The sequence below is a fragment of the Trachypithecus francoisi genome, unplaced genomic scaffold (assembly GCF_009764315.1).
Source record: "Trachypithecus francoisi isolate TF-2019V2 unplaced genomic scaffold, Tfra_2.0 Lachesis_group1, whole genome shotgun sequence".
In the NCBI taxonomy this organism is placed as follows: domain Eukaryota; kingdom Metazoa; phylum Chordata; class Mammalia; order Primates; family Cercopithecidae; genus Trachypithecus; species Trachypithecus francoisi.
The window spans coordinates 152690910-152718368 of record NW_022681454.1 but is presented as its reverse complement, the minus strand read 5'-3'; the positions used below and the strand labels follow the sequence as shown (position 1 = coordinate 152718368).

General features: G+C 37.6%; 1 protein-coding gene across 4 annotated transcripts in view; it reads right to left on the bottom strand.

Moving 5' to 3' along the window:
• Nucleotides 1-17846, bottom strand: part of GUCY1B1 (guanylate cyclase 1 soluble subunit beta 1) — a 48359-nt gene extending 30513 nt beyond the window's left edge. Inside the window, exons 1-4 of one of the 4 annotated variants that reach the window (XM_033215572.1) lie at nucleotides 17559-17842; nucleotides 17161-17346; nucleotides 16842-16915; nucleotides 1786-1886 (exon numbers count right to left, since the gene is read on the bottom strand). Coding sequence is in view for 1 of the 4 variants with exons in the window: in XM_033215570.1 (XP_033071461.1) it covers nucleotides 1786-1886; nucleotides 16842-16915; nucleotides 17559-17561 (178 nt within the window). In the remaining 3 variants the exon portion in view is untranslated. Of the gene's footprint in view, nucleotides 1-1785; nucleotides 1887-4048; nucleotides 4226-16841; nucleotides 16916-17160; nucleotides 17523-17558 lie in introns of those variants that run through there. The other 3 variants (XM_033215573.1, XM_033215570.1, XM_033215571.1) reach the window with 3 other exon arrangements.
• Between the last annotated feature and the right edge of the window lie 9613 nt (nucleotides 17847-27459).

The following is a 27459-nucleotide window of genomic DNA, read 5'->3' as shown; positions in this document are numbered from 1 at the left end:
ATAGTCTTCATATAAATATGTGTATTTAATAACTTGATCACATATAATATGTACCCTGGTGTTCTGCTTTTTTCTTAATAAACAATCATTAATATTTCCTAAAACTTAAATTTTCTGTATCAATTTTTTTTTTTTTTTTTTTTGAGACAGAGTCTCACTTTGTCGCCCAGGCTGTAGTGCACTGGTACAATCTCGGCTCACTGCAAACTCCACCTCCCGGGTTCAGGCCATTCTCCTGCCTCAGCCTCCCGAGTAGCTGGGACTACAGGCACCCGCCACCACATCTGGCTAAGTTTTGTATTTTTAATAGAGAGGGACTTTCACCACACTGACCAGGATGATCTTGAACTCTTGGCCTCAAGTGATTCACTCACTTCGGCCTCCCAAAGAGCTGTGTATCAATTTTAATTGCTATCTTATTCAACATATGAATGCAATAATTCATTTAACCCACCCCTTCTTATTGAAAATGTAAGCTTTTTTCAGTTTTTGACAATATGTGGAACTCCAACATGAAAACACATACATGCATCTTAATGAAAACAGATCTAATAATTTCTTTAGGAAAAATTCCTGAAGAGTTTTAATATTTTTAAAAGGCTTTCATGATGCAAAATTATTCTCCAAAAAAGTTGTCTTAATTATCATCACATTAAAAATGTGTATGATTTCCCATTAACTCTACTCCATCATTACACTAGATATTTCCATTTTTGAGACTGCCAAATTGATAAGAAAAAAGTTGGCAGAGCAAGACTCCGTCTCAAAAAAAAAAAGAAAAAAGTTATTTCATGTTTGTTTCAACTTTGATTGCTAGAGGCTAGATATTTTTCTTGTTAATATTAAATATTTACCAATCTTTAAAAAAAATTTTATTCTACTATAGATAGCATTTGGTTTCCTAGTTATATGTAATAAAACTAAAATCCTCATTCTATTGTATCCAAACTATAGCCCAGTTAAAAATTAAGCACTATGGGAATAATAGATACCACGTTGAGAACAACTTTTTCTCCATGAAATTTTTAAAACTTTGCCTTCTTCAGGAAGGTATTTCTGTGTGGTAGATCTCAGTTTCACGTTTCTTTTACCAATAGCTAATTTAACTTGTGACTGCAAAAGAGATTTGGAGAAAACACATACTATACTTGAATAATTACCATACTGTTGACACCACAACTGATGTTGTTACATTAAGTATCAATAATTTTCTTTCCTTCCTGAATACATGGCTTTCTTTTGGGGGAGGCAAAGGACTGGGCCTGGCATGGTGGCTCACACCTGCAGTTCCAGCACTTTGGGAGGCAGAGCCAGGTGGATAACTTGAGCTGAGGAGTTCAAGACCAGCCTGGGCAACATGATGAAACTTTGTCTTTACCAAAGATACAAAATATTTGCTGAGCATGGTGGTGCATGCCTGTAGTCCCAGTTACTCGGGAGGCTGAGACAGGAGGATCACTTGAGCCTGGCAGGCAGAGGATGCAGTGAGCTGGAGTTGGGCCACTACTGCAGTGCAGCTTGGGTGACAGACCCAGACCCTGTCTCAAAAAAACAACAAGAAGAACACATTTACTCTTTTCTATTCTCTAAAGAACTTGTAAAAGGAAAAATAAGACTTGGCATAGCCTGAGCCTAACGTGATATGTGGATTTCCACCACACAACTGTGCAGGTTGTACAAATGCTCTGCACCATTCGCATAACCCTGCGTTGTGATCTTGAACCACGCATTCTTTGAGCTTCTATGTGTAACTTAGCCAAAGAAGGAAAGTTGCATTCAACTTACTGAGGACTTTGCTTGCAGCAGCAACCAAATCATAAGTTTTGGAGTCATCATATATTATTCTGACAAGAAACTGTCCTTCTTCATCTAACTGTGCCTCTTTTCTGGAAAACAAAAACAGAGAGAGAGAGACAGACAGAAAAGGTGAAGTTAAAAAAAAAGCTACTATAGGTATAATAATTGTATAAACAATGGTTTTATCTCTGAAATAGAATTTTTTTTTTTGGGCAAATTTGTTTAAACAGCATCATGTACCTAAAATTCTAGTGAGAGAGCAGAAATGATGTCATATACCCCTCCCTAAATTAAAATGATATATTTAAGTATATTTTAGCAAGATTAACAATACATAGTACTCTACTGCTCAGTACAATACCTGCCATTAAATATAATCAATTAAATAACTTTTGGGTTAAATGTTTAGCAAGTTTTTGTTGAGTCCCTATTATGTGCCAGACATTGTCCTGGGTACTAGGGGTACAAGATTTAGTAAAACAGACAAAAATCTCTGACTTCTTGCAATACATATATTAAGGGAAGACAAACACAACATAAAATTAATAAATAACATATAATGGTAAGTATTACACTTTGGAGAAAAATAAAGCAGAGCAGAGCAATGGAGAGCTCAAGTACAACAGCCAGACAGGCCTCACTGAGAAGCCGGCATTTGAGTAAAGTCTGAAGAGAGTTCCGAGAGTGAGCCACGGGCAATTTAGAGAGATTGTGTTCTGGGCAGAGGGAAAAACAAGTGCAAAGGGTGAGGCAGGAGCATGCCTGGGGTGTCGTAGGACAGCAGAGGCCAATGTGGCTGGAACAGAGGAGGGGAAAAGTAGCTATCAGGGAATGAGTGGGAGAGGTAACATGAGGCTACAGTGCTTGGCCTGGTTGGACATTGGGATAATTGCCATTTATCTCAAAGAGGTGAAGGGCTTGAGCACTTATGACATGAGTGGTGATATAAGCTGATCTAGGTTAAAGGGGTTCGTTCACCTGGCTGCTGCATTGAGACTAGACTAAAGGGGTACAAGACAGAGGAGAGAGACCATTTAGGAGTCTGCTGCCAACATTCAGGTAAGAAATGTTGGTGGGCTGGGCGCGGTGGCTCTCGCCTGTAATCCCAGCACTTTGGGAGGCCGAGGCAGGCGGATCACGAGGTCAGGAGATCGAGACCATCCTGACTAACATGGTGAAACCCCATCTTTACTAAAAATACAAAACATTAGCCAGGCATGGTGGCGGGCACCTGTAGTCCCAGCTACTCGGGAGGCTGAGGCAGGAGAAAGACATGAACCTGTGGAGCTGGTAAGAAGTGCCTCAAACTCATATATATTCTAAAGGTAAATTCAGCATGATTTGCTATGGATTGGACACAGGGTGTGAAAGGAGAGGACTCAAGGAGGACACTGAGGTTTTTGGTCTAAGCAACTAAAAGTATGTTGTCACCAGTAGCAGAATTGGGAAAGACTTGTTGGAGGCAGACAGGGGGTCAAGGTCAAGAGCTATGTTTTCAACATACTAAGTTTGAGATGCCAAGTGGATTGATAAAATCTTCAAATACATCCTTAGCTTATTAAACACAGTAGCTCAAAACATACACAGTACTAGTGAAAGAAAATGATAATTGTTTTTAATAGTTGTCATGATTATATAAATGTATTTATTAGGTAGGATTTGAATTACTTTTCTCAAATAAGCATTCAAAGAAGAGGTGAAATCCATTGTTCAAAACACTGCCGCCTACTATGCATGTAACAAAATTGCACGTGTCCGTCATAAATGTATGTAAATTTTAAAAACCCACATGGTCAACTGTAGAAAAGAACTAAGTTCCAGATATCATTGCCAATGTTAACCTCACAAAAATACACGGAGCTTGGATGTCAACCTCTTACTCTCAATCCAATTCATCGGAATCCTTGTACGTTGCCAGGAGAATACAAAGGAAACTAGCCACTCTAATTAGACGAGCTTGCAACACAACAGCTCAAATAACTCCTTAAATATTGTCAAGGAAGTCGTTAGTCGCTTTCTCTCTTTCAGAAGCTGTGCTATCACAGCTGCCACTCATGACTATATCTGTGTATGCTCAAGGGGAAAATTCCAAATGGTGGTATGTCTTATATCCATACCTTAGTATGCAGACAGTCTTAAAAACATCCTCTGCTCTTCAGAGCACATAATTTATTTGCCTGCATTTATTCATATTTTTTAAAACATGTTTTCAGTAAGCACAGAGATCTGCATTTCAGAGCCCAGGATTTACCAGCTAAATGAACCCGAGCAAATCACATGAAGCACATAAGCATTAAAATCTCTCTTTTCTGGCCAGGCAGGTTGGCTCACGCCTGTTATCCCAGCACTTTGGAAAGCTCAGGTGGAGGATCCATTGAGCTCAGGAATTTGAGAACAGCCTGGGCGACATACCAAGACCTCTTCTCTTCTAGAAATAAAAAAAAAAAAATTAGGCAGGCATGGTGGTGCAAGTCTGTAGTCCCCGTAACTTGGGAGGTTGGTGTGGGAGAATCTTGCTTGAGCATCGGGAGTTGAGGCCTCAGTGAGGCGTGATCTTGCCACTGCATTTAGCCTGGACAACAGAGCCAGATCCTGACTCAGGAAACAAACAAACAAACAAAACCTCTGTTTTCTGACGTGGGAGCAACAGATAATTCACCTTTCACAACAGTAAAGAGATAAAGTGTACAAAAATATATTCTAAGCAGTTAAAGCACTATACATATTCCCAGTGAGTATAGTGCTCCCCATGTCTACTCAAACAATTATAGCACTGTACATAAAATATGAAATTCTCCCTTTTCCCAAACATAAACAGCTGTTAAACAAAAGCGACACAACTCTTCAAAGACCTCAAGTCTTTTTAATACCAAAAGTCAGTGAGATATCAAAAAATATGAAAACGTAATATACAAACATTTTCTTATCCTCTGATAAATGCTACTATATATTTTCTGCATTCTAATTTCTAATTGTAATAATATATATAAAGTACAGGAAAGGAAAAACTAAAAAGAGAAAATAAGCCTCCACTATCCTGAGATAATCACTGCTAGTATAATTGTCAAGTTGTTCATGCTTTAATATACTTATATATAGAACATACTGCTTTAAAACCTCCTCATTTGAGTGCATATTTGATGGATATCTTTTTATATCATAATTATACTTCTATACCATGGCTGCATAAAATTGCATTGTAGACATATTGAAGTCTTGGTAGGTAGTTAGATACTTTTATTTTTTCCAAAGTATAAAAAAAGTGACGAGTATCTTTGTAGCTTATTATACTTCTGCGTACAAATAGAACAAATTCCTAGGAATGGGATTAATGGTTCAAAGGATATGGATACCCTATGTTTTGTCATTTTGCTATTAACATTTTATTATGAAACAACACTGATCTATAGATTAAAATTTTGGACACTCTGACAGAACATTCTAATCAAAGATACAATAAAGTAGAGATTTATTCATGTTTTCACCATTCTGTTTCTTCCAATTGGAATAAGTCAAATCACATAAATTTCTGTAATAAATGCAGTTTATTTGAAAAACTCACCAATCTCTAGTAACATAAATAAACAAGGTACAAGCAGAATTCCCCTCTGTGTAAAACAGGGGAACAGCCATTTCCTCAGAAATCGCCTAACCATGGGTCAATGCATTCCTCCTTTCCTTTCTCTCTCTTTATTAAAATAAGCTCCCTTATTGTTGAAGCTTTACTTCCTGAAATGACCAGTGTCAATGCTCCCTGGTGGGGACTGAAATAGAAATTAAACAGTAGTACACGGAAGGAAATAATAATCTTGTTTTAAAAATTTAACTCTGAATTCCTTTGAATTATTCAAACTACTTAGGACTCTATTTACATCTTTGGGAACGTGGGGCTACCCTTTTTCTTTTTTTTTTTTCTGGTGGAAGAGCTTTACCACAAATATTTGGATGCCTATTATGTCCCAGCACTTTTCTAAGTACTTTTAATATATCAACAAACAAAAGAGATAAAGATCCCTGCCCTCATAAAGCTTATATTTTAGCTGGCAGATACAAGTAATAAGCAATAACCATGATGTATAACAAAATGATATATGTTATGAAGCAGTAGATGCTATAGGAAGAGGTAGCTCAGGATAAAGACATGAAAGTGGAAATGTAAGTGGAAGGGGCTGGATGCAATATATATATGAGGATAACATACATACATGCTCATGGTAGGCTTCATGGGGACAGCGACGTCTGAGCAAGGACTTGAACACGAAATCTCCATCCTTACCACCTTACACCTAACCTTTCTGGGGCCACTTCCTTTCCTTCTCTAGCCTATTCTTCATCTTCTTTCCTTTCAGGGGAAAAGTTAATTGGAAATATTGCAAGAGTTAATTGGAGGTATCACAAACTCTTTAGTTTGAAGTGATTTAATACACTAAACTGAGATAGAGAACTTACCGTGGAAAAGGAGTAATAACTAAGAGAATTAATTTCAGACAATATGGCCTTTGAAGCTAGTAGAAATTTTGAATCAACAAAGCCTTCTCTGTTGTCTCTCGATTCTCAACACAACTTTTCTTCTAACTTTTAGGTAAATTTATATATAATCAGACTTCATGCTGTCAAATGTTTTAGCCTCCAGAAAGCACAGAGATATGATAATAACCATTTCCCAGAACTCCGCAAAATATAGCTGTCACTGTTCTTTGAGGAAAGGTTTAATGGCTTCCCTTCCCACATTGCACAATTCTTTCTCTCCTTAGCTTTAGAGCTGTTTTTTCATCTGCTACCTGAAGTCACAGAGGGCAACCAGTAAAAGAAAGAAAAGTCAGGAAGTAAGCTAATATGTAGATTACATAAACAATTTACATAATTCAAGTAATATTACTTCATAATTCTCCATCCCCCACTTTGCTATCCCACAACTTTTAAGTTCTTTCCTCAAAAGCAAAGGCAAGAATAACACTTCTAATAATTTAAAATTTATTTTTGTGATAAATAGAATTTATATGGGCTTAAATTATCCAAATTCAGCCAAGTACATTAACCAAATTTTCTAGACTCAATCATTCTTTCAGAATTATTTTTTGAGCTCCAATTTTGTTTAAATTGTTGCATTATATGTACACTGTTAATTATTATTGTGTAATTATGTAATTACATCACAGGTCAATTATGTAGTTTCCTTATTATTTAAATTACACTTATTTTACATGTGAGAAAACCCACAGGTTTCCCTGAGAACCACAGTTTAGGATTTTCCTGAAAATTTTGGACACACTGTCATTTTTTTCAATGCTTCTTAGATGATACAAAATATCATATAAACTATAAGTAAATTGGATTAAACTGTTTTCAAGAGTGCTCATCTATCAAATAATAACCAACAGCACTACAATCCTCATGCGTCCTAGTTTGTGTTACATTCTGTTGTTGCTTACTATTATTATTTTTATTTTTAAAAGCCCTACCGAATCCCAAGTGAACATAGTCTTTCACTATTTTCAAATACTATGACTTGCCGTATTTACATACCCAATGACTCTGCTTGGTTTAAGCATTAAAATGTTCTATTCAGTGGATTACTCAATGAAAGAGATCAGCAGACAATAATAAATATTTAGATAGGTTGAAGTTTAAAAAGCACTTTCACTGGCTAACAAGCAAACCTACATAAAGAGAAACTCCCTTGATTTCATCTATGTCATAAGTCATAGTCTTTCCTCACACAGTATGGAAAATAAACAACTAAGCCAATCCCATGTGAAGTTTGGGCAGATTCACCTCTTGGTGTTTCATTTCCTCATCTGCAAAACAGGCTAACAGCAGCAGTTACCTCCGGTCATTGTGTTGGTTAGCGGAATGAATCCATGCAAAAACCTCAGGATAGTACTTCTCACACACTTAATGCTTCCTCTAACTGGTATGTTGGAGAAGTTGAAGGAAGGGAAAAAGAAGAAAGAGGAAATGGCCAGTGGAAGAAGAGAAGGGAGGAATGACAACAAAATCTGAGTCATTTTTATTCAGAATCAAATGATTAAACTAAATATGTGCACTTAGTATGCAGATTCACTGATAGAATTTACAAACTAAAATAGCCAAGAAACAAACAAGCTCTGTCTCCCGTAAGAGCTTTAAAAATAAAGATCAAATTCTCACCTGGGAGCAAAATCAGAAATAATCACATTCTTTGTATTTGTAGCCACAATAACTGTTTAGAAGTTGAATGCGTATAAGTGAAATAGTTTCCTAATAGCAGTCAACTTCCTACTTACTCTTATTTGCTGGAATTTAAGCAGATCCTTTATTTATGCTAATTACCTTTCCACAAAAAGGTAGCTGGTATTTTTATAGTGGGGGTGTTTGGTAAGTTGGGAATTTTTTTTTTTTTAATGTAATTACTGGTGCCTAACCCAGGTGCCTGGAACTGCGTATGTGCTTAATAAAGGTATACATGTTTAAAAATTAGTGAATGAATGAATTAAATCGATTTCCCCATATGTTTCTAAGCTCCCTACAAAAAAAACAAACAAAACAAAACAAAACAAAAAAACAAGCAATCAAACATTACTGACAAAAGTCCATCATTTGCTTTCAAAATTAAGAATCTTTTATAATTTATTTTTTAAAACTAGGTATACAATTTGTCCAAAATGTCCAGGTAACATTTCTTATAACTTCACATACAAGGAGATATTCCTTAACTACAATATGTGAACATAGAAAAACTGAATTCATATTCTGGCCCTGAGCTTCTGCTACTGTATATTTTTAGAGTAAGTTAAGAATATGATAAGACTGCTATATTTCAGTTAAAGAAGTTTTCCGTGGAGTATTTTGAAAGGGGAGAGCCTGAACACAGGCATGTTGAAAACATAATCTCAACATAAGGTCTGCTCTTGGGCAGAAAAGGTCAATCAGGATCAAACAATCAAACTGACCAATGACAGCTCCAAGACACTATTGATCCTGTAAACAACATTATCAGAACACATGCTGTATTAAAAAGCAGTACGTAGATGTCGTCTTGATAATAAATCCTAGAATGGTCCATTGATGTGAGCTGAAATGGTACCATAATGTTGCATTGTCCCCAACCATTATTAAAACTAAAATCCCCCACTATAAACTGTGGATAGTAACTATATATAACATCTAAAAAAGTAAAACTTTATATTCCTTTCTTCTAAGTGGCTGTGAAGCATGAATAGCCTCTGAGTTTTCAATAGCCTAATCTAATGATTCTTAGTAAGCCTGAACCCCAAAGGAGAGCCTCTAGTTTGAGGGAACTGCCAAGTGGAGAGACAGGCCCTTTAACTCCAGTAAAGACTTCCTGCCTGAACCCCCTTTTAGCTGGTAAAGGTCAGTCCTTTCATGTCAATGTGTTCATTCATCCAAGCACTGTAAACAGTAACAATAAATGCTCTCATGAGTGACACCCATACCTCAGTTTTAGGGGAAGCAACAACAGTCTTGATACATAATTGCATGTTTCTTTCTGTGACCAGCCTGACACAAGAGACCCTTAATGGTAATTTCTCCAATTTTGAAAACATATCCACAAAACTTACAAACCTTCGTTTGAGCTGCTGAGCCATTGTCAGCAGCTTTAACAGACAAATGAATTTACTTAGACACTTGTGTGTATGCTTTATGTCAATTCACCTTTAAAAATATTATTGTCAAAAATCACCTGTACACATGCTTGAACATTCCAAGAAAAAAGAAAAACCAGCAGGTAGTACTAATACACAGAAACATTGCCCATGTCCTTGCCAAATTGGTTGTCTATAGGTCTTTCTCTTTGGAAGAAAACATATAACATGATAATTATGACTTTATCTGTGTTCAATTCCCAGCTCTAATGATTAATAGCTGAGTGTTTGAGGCAAGCTTTTTTTAAGCCTCTATTCTCTTATTTGCAAAATGAGGATAATGAAGGAATCTATTTTCTGTGATGGTAATGAGGATTAACTGAGATAATGAGTATAAAGCATGTAGGACTGTGGCTACAGAACCATATGGTATGTGTTTAATATACGTGACATATTACATTCAAAATAGCATGACGTGGTGAGAGCCCATCTGGTTTTCAAATTTAATTTTATTATTCTAAACATTGAGCTATGGTCTATAACACTGACTTTAAACAGCACCACACATCCCTGCCTTTTAGGCACTTGCTAAAGATTTAGTCATGTCCTGAATTCAATCTAGCAATTGTTTTTTGACGTATGAAATCGTCATTCTAACAACAGAGTTCTTAGTCCTTCCAATATATCCACATATGACATGAGAAAACAAAAGAACTCTGATGGTTCCGAAAGGAAGTGCTGTTATGTATTGCTACATTGCTGTACCTTCTGCCCTTGCTGATATAAGAAATGTTTATTTTGCACAGCAATGTCACTATTAACAATTACAATGAACAATTACAGTTAGCAATATTATAATGAATACTTGAAATGTGTTAAGAGGGTAGGCCTTAAGTGCTCTCACTACAAAAAGAGAAGGTACTATGTGAGGTGATGAATATGGCAATTGGCTTGATTACAGTGATTATTTCACAATGTATATGTACATCAAAACATGAAGTGTACCTTAAATATATACAACTTTTATTTGTCAATTATATCTCAATAAATCTGGGAGAAAAATAAATGTCTATTTGAAAACAGCTTTTATTTAAATAGTAGTTGAAGATGTCACCATGCTGACATAAATTCTGGTTGCAGAAAAAAACCTTTGGTAAAAATATGTATGTGCTCTATTCTTTGGAAATGAAAAATGTGAAAGATACATCATTCACATATAAACATCCATATTTTTATTACAGAAAGAGAGCCTGATATTTTATTGAATATACAGAGAGAGGGAGAGAGAGAGCACTCTAGAAAGAGTTATGGAGGCTAGAGTCATGGAAGATAGACATTAATCAGCAGTACAAATACTTAAGTACAAACTCTTGGATTATATCACTATGAAGGAAAGGGAAAAGTTTGGATGTGACAGAAGGTTCCCTTAAAAAGTGACATTTGTTTTGACATCTCAAAGCTGAGAGGTGTTTACATTTACAGGAGGGTTGGGGAGGGTGAAGAAAAGGAGACCATACCAAGCACAGGTGTTAAACGGACACATTTAAGGCTCAGTATGGCTGAGAAACTAAAAACAGGTCCATGGGGCTGGAATGCTAAGGGTATGTAGGACAAGTTGAGTGAAAGGTTTTCATGTTTGGGTTATCTGAAGACTGACCACAATGAATTTCAATAAAGTTAACAATTTCATAATTCATGATTCAACAATGAAGGGAAAGTAGACCAGAATAAGCAACAGAACCAAAGCCACAGTAACAAGGAGGTCCAATAAATACTTCAGAATGTCTACTTTTACCTGGAATAAAAACAACTTTAACTTCACTATTTTTTGATATAGTTTGACACAGAAAAAGATGCTTCATTTTGCTAGACACAAACAATGAAGACCTTTTTTTCTCCCATCATTTCCTCTTTAATGAACAAGGAGGCAAAGGAGAGAATGAAAAAGCTGCAAGTACTCACGTCTGCTGAGCTGTTACCCTTGGATCTAGCCAGTTAGATTTCTTTATAGCATTCATTTCCTTAAGTGTGTTTTCCTGTTGATGTCTGCACAGCATCAACCCATAACTATAGTTTTCCAACACATTAAAGAGAAACATTTGCTAGAGGCCCTTATTCTGGAGAAAGGCAAGAAAGTAGAAAGGACATTGTTCTTGCAAATCATAACAATGCTTAGTAAACGTTTGCCAAAACTACATCTGGGTATATTAAGAGTGAGAATACAGATTTTCTGATTTCTGATGTTCACTGTAATGTGCAAAGATCCTTCTGACACGCCAAATTAAATGATGTGCTCCTCTGATTTTTTTTAATTCTCTAAAGTTGCAGAATGCAAGGAAAATAAAGACTCCAAGACCCAGTTTGACTTCTGGGGAATACCTCAGATCATCAGAACCAAAATAAAACTCAAAAGAAACATCCACAAACCCCCTGAGATCATGTGATGACCCGCCTTATCACCTAGGTGCCTGCCATGCTGCTCCCAGACATGGTCCAGGTTCTGGAAGAGTCCTATGCAAAGAGCTCACTAGCAGGTATGTGATGGAGTATACACATGGGCATCCAGTTCCAGCCACAAAAGATAACTTCAAACATTAGTGAGCTAGTCAGCCAACATACAATACAATGCAATGCTTTCCTCTGTATTTCAGGTCAACTGGCAGATCTTTCTACAGAAAAGGATCCTGATCCTAACAATGATCTGGTTTACTTATTTCCTTAGTCTGTATATTAATGTGTTTATTTGTACTGAGGAAGTTTCCGGGTAAGAAAATTAACGTGGTTTCATTTTTGTATGTATACTACTTTAGTTCCTATTTCACAATTATATCTTAAAAGAAGCATTAAACCTGGCACCAGAAGAACAAGGGCTGAAGTTCTGACTTTTCAGCTTCCTATGTATAATTACATATGGGAATTAACCTCCTGGAAAATCAACTTTGTTATTAAAAAAAAATTGAGCTGTAAAGTCCTTTCCTCTTTCAAATGGATGTTGTAGCAGTCAACCAAAATTATAATGAGAACAAAACTTTGGAAATTTGAAATTGCTTTATAATATAAAGTACGCTTACTACTTTAAAACATACATAGGCTTATTCCTACTTAAGCAGATCTACAGAAAGGTATGGAAGTTTAAATCACACCTTCATAAATACGAAAATCTGAATAAACATGGCAAAACATGGTGATGTGCTCTTTTGTTTGTTTTAATTTGCTTTGATACAATGGATATTAAGAGCATATGTTGCATTTCAAAACAAAATAATGAAAAATGATGATGATGATGATTACTTATCCTAGAGTGCTAAAAAAATTTAGACTGATAGAATATAGACTGCAATAATATTTTTTAAAGGAGGGCTTAATATCTTTCAAGTAAATTGGGGAAGTGGAAAGTTTAAAAACTCTGATTCTAGAGTAAAATAAAAAATAATCATCATGTATTAAGCTATTGTCAAGAACTATGTTAAGCATTTTGCAGACATTATTCAATGCATTACATCAACTCCATAAAGTATTTTTTTTTTCCTTTATGCAGTGGAGGCTTGGAAAGTTTAGGCAACTTGGAAAGTCCCATAACTAGTTTATAGCAAAGTGTTTCCTTATTTGAACCATAATGATTAATTTGTGATTAGCAAATTTAAAAAGACACATTAATTTCAAAACTGGAAGTATATGCTATCCAAGAGTCAAAAGGTTCCTATATTTGAGTTACAGGCAGGAAAATAAAAACAAATAATAAGACTGAAATATCATGAAATCTCTAGAATTTTTTTTGAAGGTAGGAATTACATCATTGCTTTTCTATCCTCAGTGCCTAAAATGCTCACTACGCTCATTAAAGATAAACGTTGCATCTGATTAAGCCAGGACAGCGTACTTTTTTTTACAGACTTTTAATCATTTGGGATTTTTCAATGTTTTGGATCTATCTTCATAATTTGTATGTTTCAGTGAGGTTAGAAAATCTAAAATTGGGCTGGGCGAGGTGGTGCATATAATCCAATACTTTAGGAGGCCGAGTCCAGAGGATCACTTGATGACAGGAGTTTGAGACCAGCTTGGGCACACAGCAAGACCTGTCTCTAACTGCTCTCCTCTGCTGCCACCCAGAAAAAAAGAAGGAAAGAAAGAAGAAAAAAAATCTAAACTTAAACCCAGTAATTTGACACAATGATGAGTTTAGTCAGGGCTGATGGAAGGATAACAGAGATGGGAAATCAAGTATTCAGGTGTTTTTCAAGGGTATATCACACCTAACTTTATTTTCTACCCTGATAATTTATTTTTGTCATTACTTAGAAAGCATAGCCTCTTAAAAGGACTATCTGAATATTGAAAGGAAATCAACAAAACAAACTTTGAAATAGATTCAGAGGGTCTCTTGCTTTTTCACATTTCTTATGGTCTAAATCAGAGGTCTGCAAACTATAGCCCATGGATCACATGTAGCCCACTTTGTCTGGTTTGGTTGTTTGTTTGCGTTTTCCTGCTCCAAGAGCTAACAATGGTTTTAATATTTTTAAGTGGTTACATTTTAATAGTTACATTGAGTCCTACATAATATCCTCAATTTTACCTTGGCCTGCAACACCTAAAACATTTACTTTCTGGCCCTTTAAGAGAAAGTTTGCTGGCCCTTGGTCTAGACAATTTTTCTTCTTCTTAAGAGGAATTTAAAACTTTTGTGAAATGGTTATATTGTTGGTAAGAGTGTAAGTGGATACTGAGTTTACAATGAAGCATTTTTGGCCCTTATCCACTTAGAATTTTCTGTCTGCTGTCTGGAATCTGTTACTTAGGGTTTTATTTGTCATTAAATGTTTGGCATCTTTTTCCATCCTTTCTCATGAAGGATGGATGGCCATTTCCTAGTGAAGCAAAAAAGTATTATGTAAATTTGTATAAACATCATTTTAGATAGTTTCTCAAAGACCAAAAGAAAAAATAAGAGTTTGGTACTTACTGAGACAAAAACATTTTTTTTCCTCCTATATTCAATTGCTTGTAAAAAGTTAAAACTGAAAGCATCTTGGACCAATGACTGCTGTAATATTCCCTGAAGCAGAGGGTAAGGAGGGGAGGAGGAACCAGAATCACCCAAGGAGAATTTTTCAATTACACTCCTCCAGGTTCTCCTCCCCTCTCCCTAGGCAGCAAGATTCTTTTCTGTGGAAAGCAAATGCTCTTCCAGGAAGCATTTAGTAATTACTCAGGGGTATTGGATTGGAAACCAAAGAGCAGCTTTAATCCCCTCAGTGCAGAGAGTTCAACCATGTTCTCTAGCCCAGACACTAAACCACATCCAAGACCAGCTGGGGTCCACCCAAAGATGCTTAGACGAATAAAGAATCAACACTAACACCTGGATTACCAACTCCAGTGTGACTAACACTTTTTCCCCTGCAGGGGCATAACCTTGAGGCAATTTTATTTAAGAAAAGACCAATATAACTTGCTTCATTCTTACCAGAAAAATTATGTTGTGGATGATTGGAATTTTTATTATTTAGACAAATTATGAATGCTGTTGGAAGCTACTTAAAGATAAATTAGTAAGTTAATAAATAATTTTTTTAAGTAGAATGGAACAATATTCTCAGCTTGATTCTGCAGAGCTAAATTCTCATCAATTGAATCTTTACATATTTGGAATTTCTCTGGGAAAATATGAGCAATATAAACAAATGTCTTGATAATTTAAACTTTTTTAAATGTCTGATAAATTTCCCTATAAAGTATTATTTTTCATCTCTGTATTTAACAGTGATCTAAACTGATAATGGCTAGGATATCCAATCTAAAGCTGGTTAAATTACATAATGACTGTTTAATCATAATAGCCATCTTTTATTCTGCTCTAAAAATTCTAAGCATATTCATTGTCATAGCATATCTACCAGCACATTTGGGAATTTCTGTCTTACAGATGCAAAAGCATCATATGGAGGATATATATATACATATTGCATTTATAAATTTACAAAGGAAGTGGCTTAAAAATAATTCGGTAGTTAAGTTATACTGTTAACAATCTTTTTGGATGTCTGCCTTCTCAATATCTGTCTACTAAGCAAAATAAAAATTATAATGGTATTAAGATGGCCAGAAAATTCAAATCCCAAAGTAACTTTTGGTGCCTATGTTCTCGTTGGATTCGACCACATAATTGCCAAATCTCTGCTTCTGTTTATAATATGTAGATAATATGCCCTGTGGATAATATAAATGGTTTCTGAAACATGAAAGAAGTGCTCAGTGATACAGATCCTGGGGAAAGAAAAGTTACATTTTAGTGCTTAATATATAACCCTGGTCATTTCTATGGAAACAGATAGTTATGAGAAATCACCATCATGTAGCTGCATAATAAGGCCTATTAGAATTGATTGCTAATAACTGTAATATGCTTAGGGAAAAACAGCATGGAAGCCTCACCTACCTGAGACAACAAAATGAAATCAGTAAGTACAGGAAATCAGAGTCAATACTAACAGTGTATTCCCATCTGCCCACCCAGGTAACCCTTCCTTCTAACTTTGTTACAAAGATAGTCTGACTGTTGTGCTAATATGAAAACCCATAAATATGGTTTTGGAGTAGCTAGTTGGTGGTGGTCGGCTATTCCGTAAGTTACATGCAAATTTTATGAGAGTGAGAAGGAAAAGGAGAACTTTATTAGAGTGAAATAGTCAACCTGCCTGCAGACATGCTGACCCGTGAGTCATTCCAACAGGTTTAAACTCTCAGGTGGGTGTGGTATTTCCATTCATACCCCCAGCACTGGGCTCAAAGCTCCAGGACTAAAATTAGAATGCCTCCTAGAACTGTAAGTCTTCAACACAGTAGAAAAAAAAAAAAAAGGCGGGGCGGGGGGGTTGGGGGAGTGGGGAGGGGGCGGGCGGTGGGATTTGGGGAAAATGAAAAACTTTCAATTTTCACTTAATTTAAAAATGAATAAATGCGCTTAATTCACTGTTGCCCAAGAAATAATCTCCTGCGTGTTTCAGCATACCAAAAAGGCCTAACTTATGCCAGGTGTGAAAATCATAAAGAAGTCGAAGTCTTCCGTTTGTTTCTAAGGCCTCCGGACGCAGGAACCTCTCGCAGGCCCGTGTGGTCCCTCGGGGCTCTATCCGCGTGGGAGCTGCCCGGCCCGCTGAGTCTGGGAGCGCCGGCAGCGCGTTCCCACGCTCTGGCCGGGTTGGGAAGCCGTGGTGACCCCTAGGGGCTCCTTTCCGCGGTTCTCGCCCTCGCAGCCCCGCCCCAGCCGCCCCTCCCCTCCTGGTTCCAGTCCCAGAGCGTGGGAGCGCAGCTGCAACGGGGAGCGACGCCGGGAGGCGCCTCCAAGGATGCGCGCCCGCGACCCGGCCAGCCGGCTGAGGACCAGGCGAAGTGCGTGGGGCCTCCCACACTGGGCGCCGACCTGGGCCACAGCCAGGGGAGCCGGCCACTTACTTGATATCTTCCCACACCTCGGGGCCGTAATTGCGGATCACCAGCAGCTCCAGGGCGTGATTCACAAATCCGTACTGCGGGGACAGGGAAAGACTTGAGCGTCAGGGACCCGCTGTAGCTGAGAAGCGGCTTGGGGGCGAGGCGGCTGCCTCTGCTCCCAAGGCGCTGGCTTAACCTTTCACCCCGCTCCTGACTCCTCTCCCTCAGGGGTACTATGTACCGAAGGGGTTGGATTGTGGGGGCGCAACCTCCCAGTCCCTGGTGGATTCTCCCCGTCACCATCCGCCTCACCCCCACGCTATCTTCCCACCCTCCTCACCTGTCACCGCTCCGGGAGAGGCTGGGCATCGGGGGCAGCGCGGGGACGCGAACCCGAAGCCTTCCCTGCCGCCGGCGCTCAGCCTCCCACAGTGGTGAGGCCGGCCAGAGCCGGGAAGACCCCACGCCTCCGTCGCACCTCCCCTTCCCGAGCTCAGGAAGCTGCGGTGTGGAGCGGCGAACCCGCCTGGGAAGCAAAGGCACCGATCGCCCCCGCCACGACTCGCGGCGTTCCCACCTCCCCTGCCCGGGCGCGGGCAAGGAGTGAGGCTGCTCCCGCTGCCGGCGGTGAGCTCCCAGGGCCCCCGAGCCAAGCTCCGGCTGCGCGGCCAGTTCCCTCGCTGCCAGGCCGGACGAGGAGGGGTGAGGTTCCGGCCGCACCCGGCTGAGAGCACTTACCATGGTGTCTGCACCGGTAGCCGGGGAGGCAACCCCCAAGCAGAGGCACGGCCGGAGGGACCCAGGCAGCGGCGGCAGCGGCTACAGCGCAACCGGGCCGGGGAGGCAGCATTGAGCTGGAGCAAGCACAGCCGCGTCGGCCCGCCCTGATTGCCACCTCTTCCCGGCCAATGGCGAGTCGAGCCGCAGGGGGCTGGTCGGTGCCCCCCCGTTCTTCAACCAATAAGGGACAGAGGAGGGAATTCGGATGCTCTCAATGCTGCTGCGCTACAGTGCCTTCCCGCCCCCGCCTGGTGACAAGGCCTTCGTTTGAGGCCGTAACAATGACAGTGGAGAAGCCCCAGCAGTGCTCCTTGCATGAATTCTGGAGCGGAGGAAATGCAGCTCTTGTGGACCCACTAAATGTATTATTATTCAGAGATCTGCCCTCAGTGGTTAACACAAGCAAAAGGGGGCAGGGCGTGTTTGTTGTGTGAGCATGTGTGCGTGTACTTTGCAATGGACAGACCTTAAAAGGAATATCATCCGTTGTTGACATCCTCCTGCTTATCTTTGTCTTGCGGATAAACATTTCCTCTGTGGCTTGGTCCCACAACAGTTTATAGCAAATTTAAAACTAGTAATATTGAGAAAAACATATTTTTACTTCTAGTCAGTGAGACTAGTTGAGTGAACCACCAAAAATTTTCAGTAGTGTAGTTTGGTGGGCATCTTGTTAAATCCAGTCCTGCCCTTTACTAAACTGTACAAGATCCAGCGATGTTCTAGGCTTGATCCCAGTGGGACACCTTTCCCTACACCATGTCCGGGAGCCATAATTCCGGGGAGTTTGTAACACTCTAGAGTGGGCCTCTGTTGCTGTTTCTCAGCAACAGAGGAACTGGAAAGGGACCAATACAAAATGCACAGACTTTAACTACTCTACCTGCAGTTTACGTTCTACCAGGCCCTTAGGTTAGTTAACGCTCTGAGTCCTGCCATAGAGAGAAGATTAGAGGAACAGGAAGTGGCAGCTTATTAAAGCTATTTGTACGTGAGGTATATAGACTCTAGCTGACTTTTAGGGCAAGGTCAGAAGTGAGGTCATCAGTCTAAAGTGGACCTGAGAAGCCAGATGATATTCTAAGATGAGAATTGTTTGTTGTGAGAACAGTCTCAATATGGTTAGAGAAAAATGTCAGAACAAGATTGTGCTGACATCAGAACCCAGAGAGCTATTATGAAGGAAACTGATGAAGAAATAGCGGTATATAGCAAAAAAGCAAAACAACAAATTACTTTAAAAATTTCCATCAATGGTGGAATGAGTAAATAGATTGTAGCCTTTTGTACAATCTAACACCTTGTTTTAAACAACTATTAAAATATTAACCATTATTTAACAACCATTAACCACTAATTTTGAACCATTAAAATGACACATTAAACAACCATGAAAAAGCAGGAGGGTGACTAGAACATGATGATGCAGAAAAGTATTGTCAGTTTACAAAAAATCACATGAATGTAATAATTTTCCATTTTTTAGAGGTAGTACACAGTAAGGTGCTATGTGTGTTAATAACACAGGCACATACATGTTGCTGTAAGAATAATTGTCTAGGAGGAAACACAGGAAATGTTGATATGGCTATCGTCTGTAATTAGAACCAGTGACTGGAATGGCCATGACTCTTACTTTTTATAATTTTCTGTACCTTTTGATTGTTTTTCTACATAGATTAATTTTGTTTAGTGTTACATAACTGAATTTTTTTTAACTTTTATTTTAGTTTCAGGTTTGTTACATAGGTAAAGTACATGTCTTGGCCGTTTGGTGTGCAGATTACTTTGTCACCCAAGCACTAAGCATGGTACCCAATAAATAGTTTTTTGATCCTCACCCTCTTCCCACCTTCCATCCTCAAGTAGGCCCCAGTGGCTGTTGTTCCCTTCTTTGTGTTTATGTGTACTCCATGTTTAGCTCCCACTTGCAAGTGAGAACATGTGGTAGTTGGTTTTCTGTTTCTGTTAGTTCACATAGGATAATGGTCTGCAGCTCCATCCATGTTGCTGCAAAGGACATGATCTCATTCTTTTGAATGTCTGCATCGTATTCCATGGTGTATATATATGCCACATTTATCCAGTCTACCATTGATGGGCATCTGGGTTGAGTTCATGTCTTTGCATATAGTGAATTCACATATGAATTTACATATATTCACAACTATTCACTTTGTGAATTGTTTATTTCATTCCCTGTGACTAGTGCTGCAATGAATGTATATGCATGAATGTGCCTTTATGGTACAATGATTTATACTCCTTTGGGTATATGCTCAGTAATGAGATTGCGGGGTCAAATGGTATTTCTGTTTTAAGTTCTTTGTGAAATCACCAAACTGCTTTCCACAATGGCTGAACTAATTTACATTCTCACCAGCACTATATAAGAGTTCCCTTTTCTCTATAACCTTGCCAGAATCTGTTGTTATTTGACTTTTTAAAAATATAGATAAAATAATTTTTAACTTGTTAAAAAAATTAAAAAAAGAAAAAACTCTGTCTCTTATCTGTTCACCTTTGAGCAACAAGCAATGAACCCATGCTCTCTCATTTAGGGTATGTTGTAGTGTCCTCCACCTTAAACTTTACATAGGCAAAAGATAAGGAGATTGAATTGTTCTCTGGGAATGAAAAATGAGGGAAGCTCAGTTAGAGAAAGATATGAGAGGAAATGAATAATTAGCATTTCTGCCGATGTCCCTTTCTCTCTCTTTCTGTTCTTCTACCTTCACTTTTCCTTTTGTCCAGTGACTTTTTGCACTTATTGTCGTTTTTGTCCAACACATTTTTGCATTTGTAAATGTTTATACTGTTTTATTTCCAATTGTCTTATATTCATTCTGAATCTAAAAGAAGTTCCAGACACTAAACATTTGCTGACTTTTGCTTGGCCCACAAGATATTACACAGGCTGTGATGTTCAGGGACAGAAGGATGCCTGCCAGCTATAGAGGATTTCAAAAGGGGGTCGCCATGCTTCTATAAAAGCTCCCTACCTATTGTCACCACTGCTGGCCAAGTAGCATAGGAATCATATCAGGTAGTAAATTATGCTGTATTCTGTGAACACTGCATTGCATTCTTGTATGTATGCACCAAGCTGAGGAGAAGCAGTTAAAGAGCTTAGGGAATGGCTTAGCCAGCTCTAAAATCAACATGAAGATCAGTCTAATGAAAGAACAATACGTAAAAAGGCAATATGTGGTTTTCAGAAATGTCAGCTGAAGTGACTCACATTTTCAGCTAATAAAAATAAATTACTCTGGTAAGTTAAGTATTATAATCATTGTTTTCAAGGTTTTGCCAGTTAATGTGAAAATTAGAAACCGTCGATTAAGGATAAAGGAAGCACATATTTGGGGGTGTTCCCAGGTCTGTGCGTGTGTTTCTCAAAACTTTGGTGTTTTGACAGTTTTTTCTGTCATGGAACCATGGCTTCCGTGTTTGGATCATTTTATGGAGCAGCATGTTATTTAATTTCAACTATTTCTTATACAGTGATTTGCTTTATACTCATGTGCCTCTTTAATCTCTGTGGCTAAGAGTCCAATATTGATTCTTTGTGAAGCTTCTGCTGCTGGTCTTGCTTAGTCACACAATAATCACATCTGTTGTCCTGATTTTTGCTAATATAGTCACTCAATACTTCAAGCAAGGAATTCAGAATATTTACAAGCAAAGAGAAAAGCACATTCTAAATGACACATTCTATGATGTGATTCTAGACCAATAGAACAAAGAGAGCTCTAAGAACTCAGATTCTTAAATAAGTGACATTCAGATTTATTGTTCACTTGCCAATGAACTGTAAGTTTTGTTATATGAAAAAGGTAGTATTGAATATTAAAAGAAGTAGTTTTCAAAATTACTTTTTTCTACATCAAATTCTTTTAATATTTACCTTGCCATCAGAACTTATAAACAAAAAACATTAGTCATGCATACACACATATATATGTATGTATATCCATTTTTTATAGGGTTTAAGTAATTATGTATGAAAATTAAAAGAAATTAAAAGAGTATTAAAGATGATGCTTAGTATCGATGTCATAATAATTAAAAGAATTAAGTTAAATAAACACATCACTATATCATACTGGGAGTATATGAAATTAAATAAAAATGTTTTATTTTCGAGAAAAGCTTTTGAATACCAGATCGAGCTCTAAAGTTATGCTTCTGAAGTCAACTTGATTAAAATAAAAACTAACTTGTTCTTATCTTGTTTATAGCCTAAGCTTGTACATGGCTGGGAGAGATTATCTTAGCCTTTTTTTTAGTTTAGTAAGGATAGATCTACCATAATTATGTCAAAGATTGATCAACTTTGAGCACTGAAAGGTATTTTGGAGGTCATTTAGTCAAACTTTATTTTCTTATATCTGGAAACCTCTTTATGAACTTGTTGGGGAACAGTGAAAACTTAAAGTCTTAGCCAAGAAGTATAATTAGTAAAGTAATGAATTGATGTCCTCAGAAAGTTTGGAGGATATTAAGATGCCCATCGAACTAGAGCTAAATATACTTTCTTTCCCATAGTCTCATCCAGTGGAAGTTGGAATCTAGATTTCAAAAGCTGTCCATACTCTCAAAAGCCTCTAGATACTATATTAAAATATTGTTCTTCTCTAGTCTATGTTCAAACCACTTATTATAGATATAAATAGAAAATAGCATGGAATAAGAGCCACTAATTCAAGATTTGGTTGCTTCTCTTTGTAATTTTATTTGATTTAAAAAACAAAAATTAGCTATGGGGACAATTTAGTGTAGGAGTTAATTGTACAGATTCTTTAGTCAGACTGCCTGTTTTTCACCATTGGACCAGTTACTTAATGTATTTGAACTATAGTTTCCTCACTTGTAAAATAGGAAAAATAACAGGTCAATATACTCCAGTGCTGAGAAGGTTAAAAATATTACCTGCCCCACAGGTTTGCAAGTTTGATGCTTAAAGCAATGATTGGCAAAGGACTTAACATTCCTCACAAACTGTTAGTTAATATTGTTTTTGAGGTGGTGGTTGTTATTGCTGTGTTGAAGTCAATGATTAATGAAACTAAACCCCTTTTGTCCATCTTATATAAATGTAATATGTCCACTGACAGTGAATGCATAGTGAAAAGAGCTGAAACATGTCAAATTAAAAGAACTAGATCACCCTTGACAGTTACTTGCTTGGCAAGTCAACCTGTCTGAGCCTGGAACTTCCCATTTTATAATGGTGAGAGCATTGCCTGGCCTACCTTGCTCAACTAAGATACTAAGAGGATCAAATGAGACATCTTTGAAAGCTTCTTATAAAATTTAAAGGACTACATAACTCTGTTACTGATCATTTGGAGTTAGTAACAATAAGTCAAAGACTCACGCATGAAACATGGACAGACAACTGACAATCTGCAAGAAGATCTCTTGCCTACATCGACTTTTCATGTTCAGATTACTGGTTTTTTTGTTGTTGTTTTTGTTGAAAATAAAATCCAAATCTAACTAGATTCGTAACATACAAGTATATTATCAGTTTTCTAACAAATATAGCATGAGTAAAACTAATGAAAAGGAGGTAAATTGTCCATTAATATGTTTATATAAAGCATGAACTTTTTTTTTTCCTGAATGGGTGCTTCATCAGCAACATAAAAACTTAAAATTAGTTTGTGCTAATGTATTAAAATCTTACTGAGTTTTATTGACATTTGAAGAAAAATAATTGCATTGAGTGTATTTACTGGTATGCTTATAAAACATATATCTGTAATAAAATGCCATTTAGAATATATTTTGAAGGATCTTTATGACTTACAGTGTCTCCACATGACAGTTCCCCCATGTGATAAAGAACATCAAAATATCAACCTGAAATGCAGAAACAAGAAGACTTAAATTGGTTTGGCCACATTTAAAGAACCATTAATGATGCTTGACTTGAGAAGCATCAATACCCTATTGAAAAAATTGGAAAGTAAAAGTAAAGCAATACTTGTTCCAGTGGAATGATTCTAATGCTTTGTAGTTAAAACAAAAATAAAAAAACAGGAGACCTTACCTCTAAATAACTTTTGCAGGTTACAAAGTACATTCACAGGAGTTATCCCCTATGTTTTCTATCAGGTAGATAGTGTTTTGCTGTTTTTGCACATGAGGACCTGCAGCCCAGAGCAGTGAGGGGCTCACACATTAATCAGGGTCTTCACTTGCCTCATTGACCCATTGCAGATCACCTAACCCAAACCCATAACTCTTTCCTGAAGATATCATTTTTTCCTTTACATGTCAGGAGAATCAGGTGTTTTTTGTTATAACACCTAATAGAGTGGAAAGAAATTAGAAGAGAAATATCTGCAACATTATAGATATGTAAATTGGGAGAATTCACATCATTTCCCTAAACTTAACTTTTCTTGTCTGTGAAAATGAGGTAATACAAATAGCAATTTATTAGGGATTTTGTAGGGTTTTTGGTAAAGATCAAAGGAATTAACACATATGAAAATCTTTTATATATAGTAATATATAATGCACATTTAATTTTTATTATAAGGTTCTCTATTTGAATTATATGAATTTTAAACATTCTTAATATGAGAAAATACCACAAAGGAGATAAGAGCATGAGTGGTATTCATAATGGTATTCTAGCCTTTGGCCTTGTTGTGGACAAATTGCTGAACGTCTCTAAACGTTAGTTTTCTCTCCTGAAAATAAAGCAATTACCGAGATTAAATGTGATGATATCTATAAAGGACATATTACAGTGATTGATACATGGTGATATGGCTTGGCTGTGTCTCCACCTAAATCTCATCTTGAATTGTAGCTCCCGTAATTCCCATGTATTGTGGGAGGGACCTTGTGGCAGAAAATTGAATCACGGGATCAGTTTCCCCCATACTATTCTCATGGTAGTCAGTAATTCTCACAAGAGCTGATGGTTTCATAAGGGGAAACCCCTTTGGCTGGGTTCTCATTCTTTCTTTTGTCTTTCTTTGTCTTTTGTCTGCTGCCATGTTAGATGTGCCTTTTGCCTTTTGCCATGATTGTGAGGCTCCCCCAGCCATGTGGAACTGTGAGTTCATTAAGCCTTCTCTCTCTTTATAAATTACCCAGTCTTGAGTATGTCTTTATCAGCAGTGTAAAAACGGACGAATATATACCGTAAATGTAAATGTGACTTTTATCATTCATTTAAGCATCCTGTTTATAAAAATGTAAATAATCTATTTTCACATATGCTGTGTTTGTGATAAAATAACTTTGCTTAAATCCCATCCTGTCATTATAGAGAATTTAAGCCATGGTTTTCTGATCCCGTCCTCTTTTATTACTCCGGTCCCACAGACAGGAACCAAAGTCAGCAGAACAAAGCAGCCCCAGATGTGTTCTATTCTATTATCTGAAGTGAATGAAAATCAGCCCTTAGGTATGTTTTTATATTCTGTCTACCAAAATAATGTGCATTCTGTTTATTGAACTGCTCTTATTTCTTCTTTGCAATCTGTTACTTTCATTTTCATTCCTGCCAAGGGACAAATAAAGAAGTTGCTCATAATTTCTAAGGCGATTTAGACCTACTTTTTTTGGCCTGTAATGGAAATTTGTGGTTTCTTCAGTCTGATCCTAGGCAAAGCTGATTTTAGTGAAGCCAGAAGTTTTTACACATTAAAAAAAAAAAAAAAAAAGTGGAATGGTAGAATAAACTGAGTTAGGGAGTCCTGAGGTTTATGTGGATTTTCTTACCCATGTAACCATTAGGTATGCTGTAGTAGATAGAATAATTCCCACTCCCACATCCCTGCCCTGACAAGATGCCCGTATCCTAATACTCAGAGCCTGTGACTATGTCCCCTTACAAAGCAAAGGTACTTTGCATATGTGATTAAGTCAAGGACATTGATATACAAAGATGATTCTGATTCTGAGTGGGCCCAATTTAATCACAACAGTTCTTATAAGGGAGAGTCAGGAGTGACAAAGTAAGAGAAGCAGGTGTGATGCTGGAAGCTGAGGTCACAGGGATACCAGGAAGAGGCCATGAGCCAAGGAAGGCAGAGGACCTCTGGATGCTGCAAAAGGAAAGGAAATAGATTACCTCTTGGAACTTCTAGAAGGAAAGCAACCCTGCTGACACTTCGGTATTTGGACTTCTGATCTCTAGATCTATAAGCTAAAAACATTCTGTTTTTTTTAAGTCACTAAGATTATAACAATTTGTCACAGCAGCAGTAGGATGCTAATACAGTATGTCAAGTATCTTTCCTGACCCAAATTCTGAGATATCTCAGAGACCTGGGTATGAACTGAATGTTTGTGTCTTTCTAAAATTCATGTGTTGAAGCTCTAACCTCCACTCTGATGATGTTTAGGGCCTTCAGGAGGTAATTCTATTTAGATGAAGACATGAGATGGGCCCTCCAAGGTGGGATTAGTATCCTTATAAGAAGAGAAAGAGACCAGAGCTTCCTCTCTACCATGTGAGGATACATCAAAAAGATAACCGTCTGCAAGTCAGGAAGGGGGACTTCACCAAGAACTAGATCTGCCTATATCTTGATCTTGGACTTCTCAGTTTCCAGAAGTGTAAGAAATTGATTTGTGTTGTTTAAGCCAACCAGTCTATGGTATTTTGTTATAGCAGTCTGAGTTGACAAAGCAGACCTAGAAGTTACCTTTCTATATTAATCTTTCAGAAATGTCAATAATAGTAGAAAGTCTCCCACTCTACTTCTACATATATCCTAGTTCTGTGTGTGTCAATCTCATCTTCTCCTGTTGGCGCTGCTGTGTTTCACGGAGAAAATGGCAATACTGGTGCTGTTTATATATAAGGTAGGATTCCCCTCTCACAGATAGCCACAGCTTTCTTTGAAAGAAGGTACGTTTCCCGAGGATTAGTTGTTAGGGAAATTGTTGGTTTCTCCATCCACCAAAGTTGTGCATCGCCAGCAACAGAAACCAACTATAGCTAACTTAAGGAAAAGAGACATATAAATATTGGGTAGCTCATAATATCATAAGGAAAACTGAAAAGATGGTGAGAGAAACATAAACTATGTATAAATTCTACTCATTTCCTCCATAAAAGAGAAAGCAAAACATCATTGATTTGGGTTAGTTGTGCTTCATATGTTACATAAGTATGAAGATTTGGGGTGACTTTTTACAAGGAGATAGCATTATTTAATCGTTTTTGATTTGGGCAGTTAAAAAAGTATCTTTGCTTTTTTGCTGGTAGGTACATTATAGGGTCTAAAGTTTTTTTCCTACCTTCGTTCTCACAGCTAGAGAACCTCCTTCTACTACCATCAATGTCCTTGATCTGTTTCCCAACATGAATTAACCTTTCCATGTTTTCATTACATTTGAACATCAAGCATGTGTAGATGAAAGTAGTTCATCCTGAGAGGTGAGAATGAGCATTGAAAGAGCCATCAGTGAAGCCGTAAGGCTGGGAAAGAGAAGTGAAGGGGCACATGAAAGTGTTCATCTCTGGGGCAGGGAAAAACAATTCAGAGAAGATGAGTCACACCTCATTTATAACCCATGAATGAAAATCAATACTGTTACTTACCATAAATTATACTGAACATACTACTTACACTTGAGTATAAATGCAGTAAAACCACTATGAGCCAATCGATTGACTTTTCTAGATCCCAATTCTATCATTCATCTTCTGGTATTCATCTTCTGGCTTAGCTACTATTTCCTGGCACAGATTCTTAGTAAAGATCCTTTCTCCTTTGTCCCAGATGTAACCCTACGGTGTATGATCTGGCATTTTAGGGGATATCTATCTCTTCTGTTCTTACCTCGGTGTCCTGAACCATGCATATCATCACTGTAACCT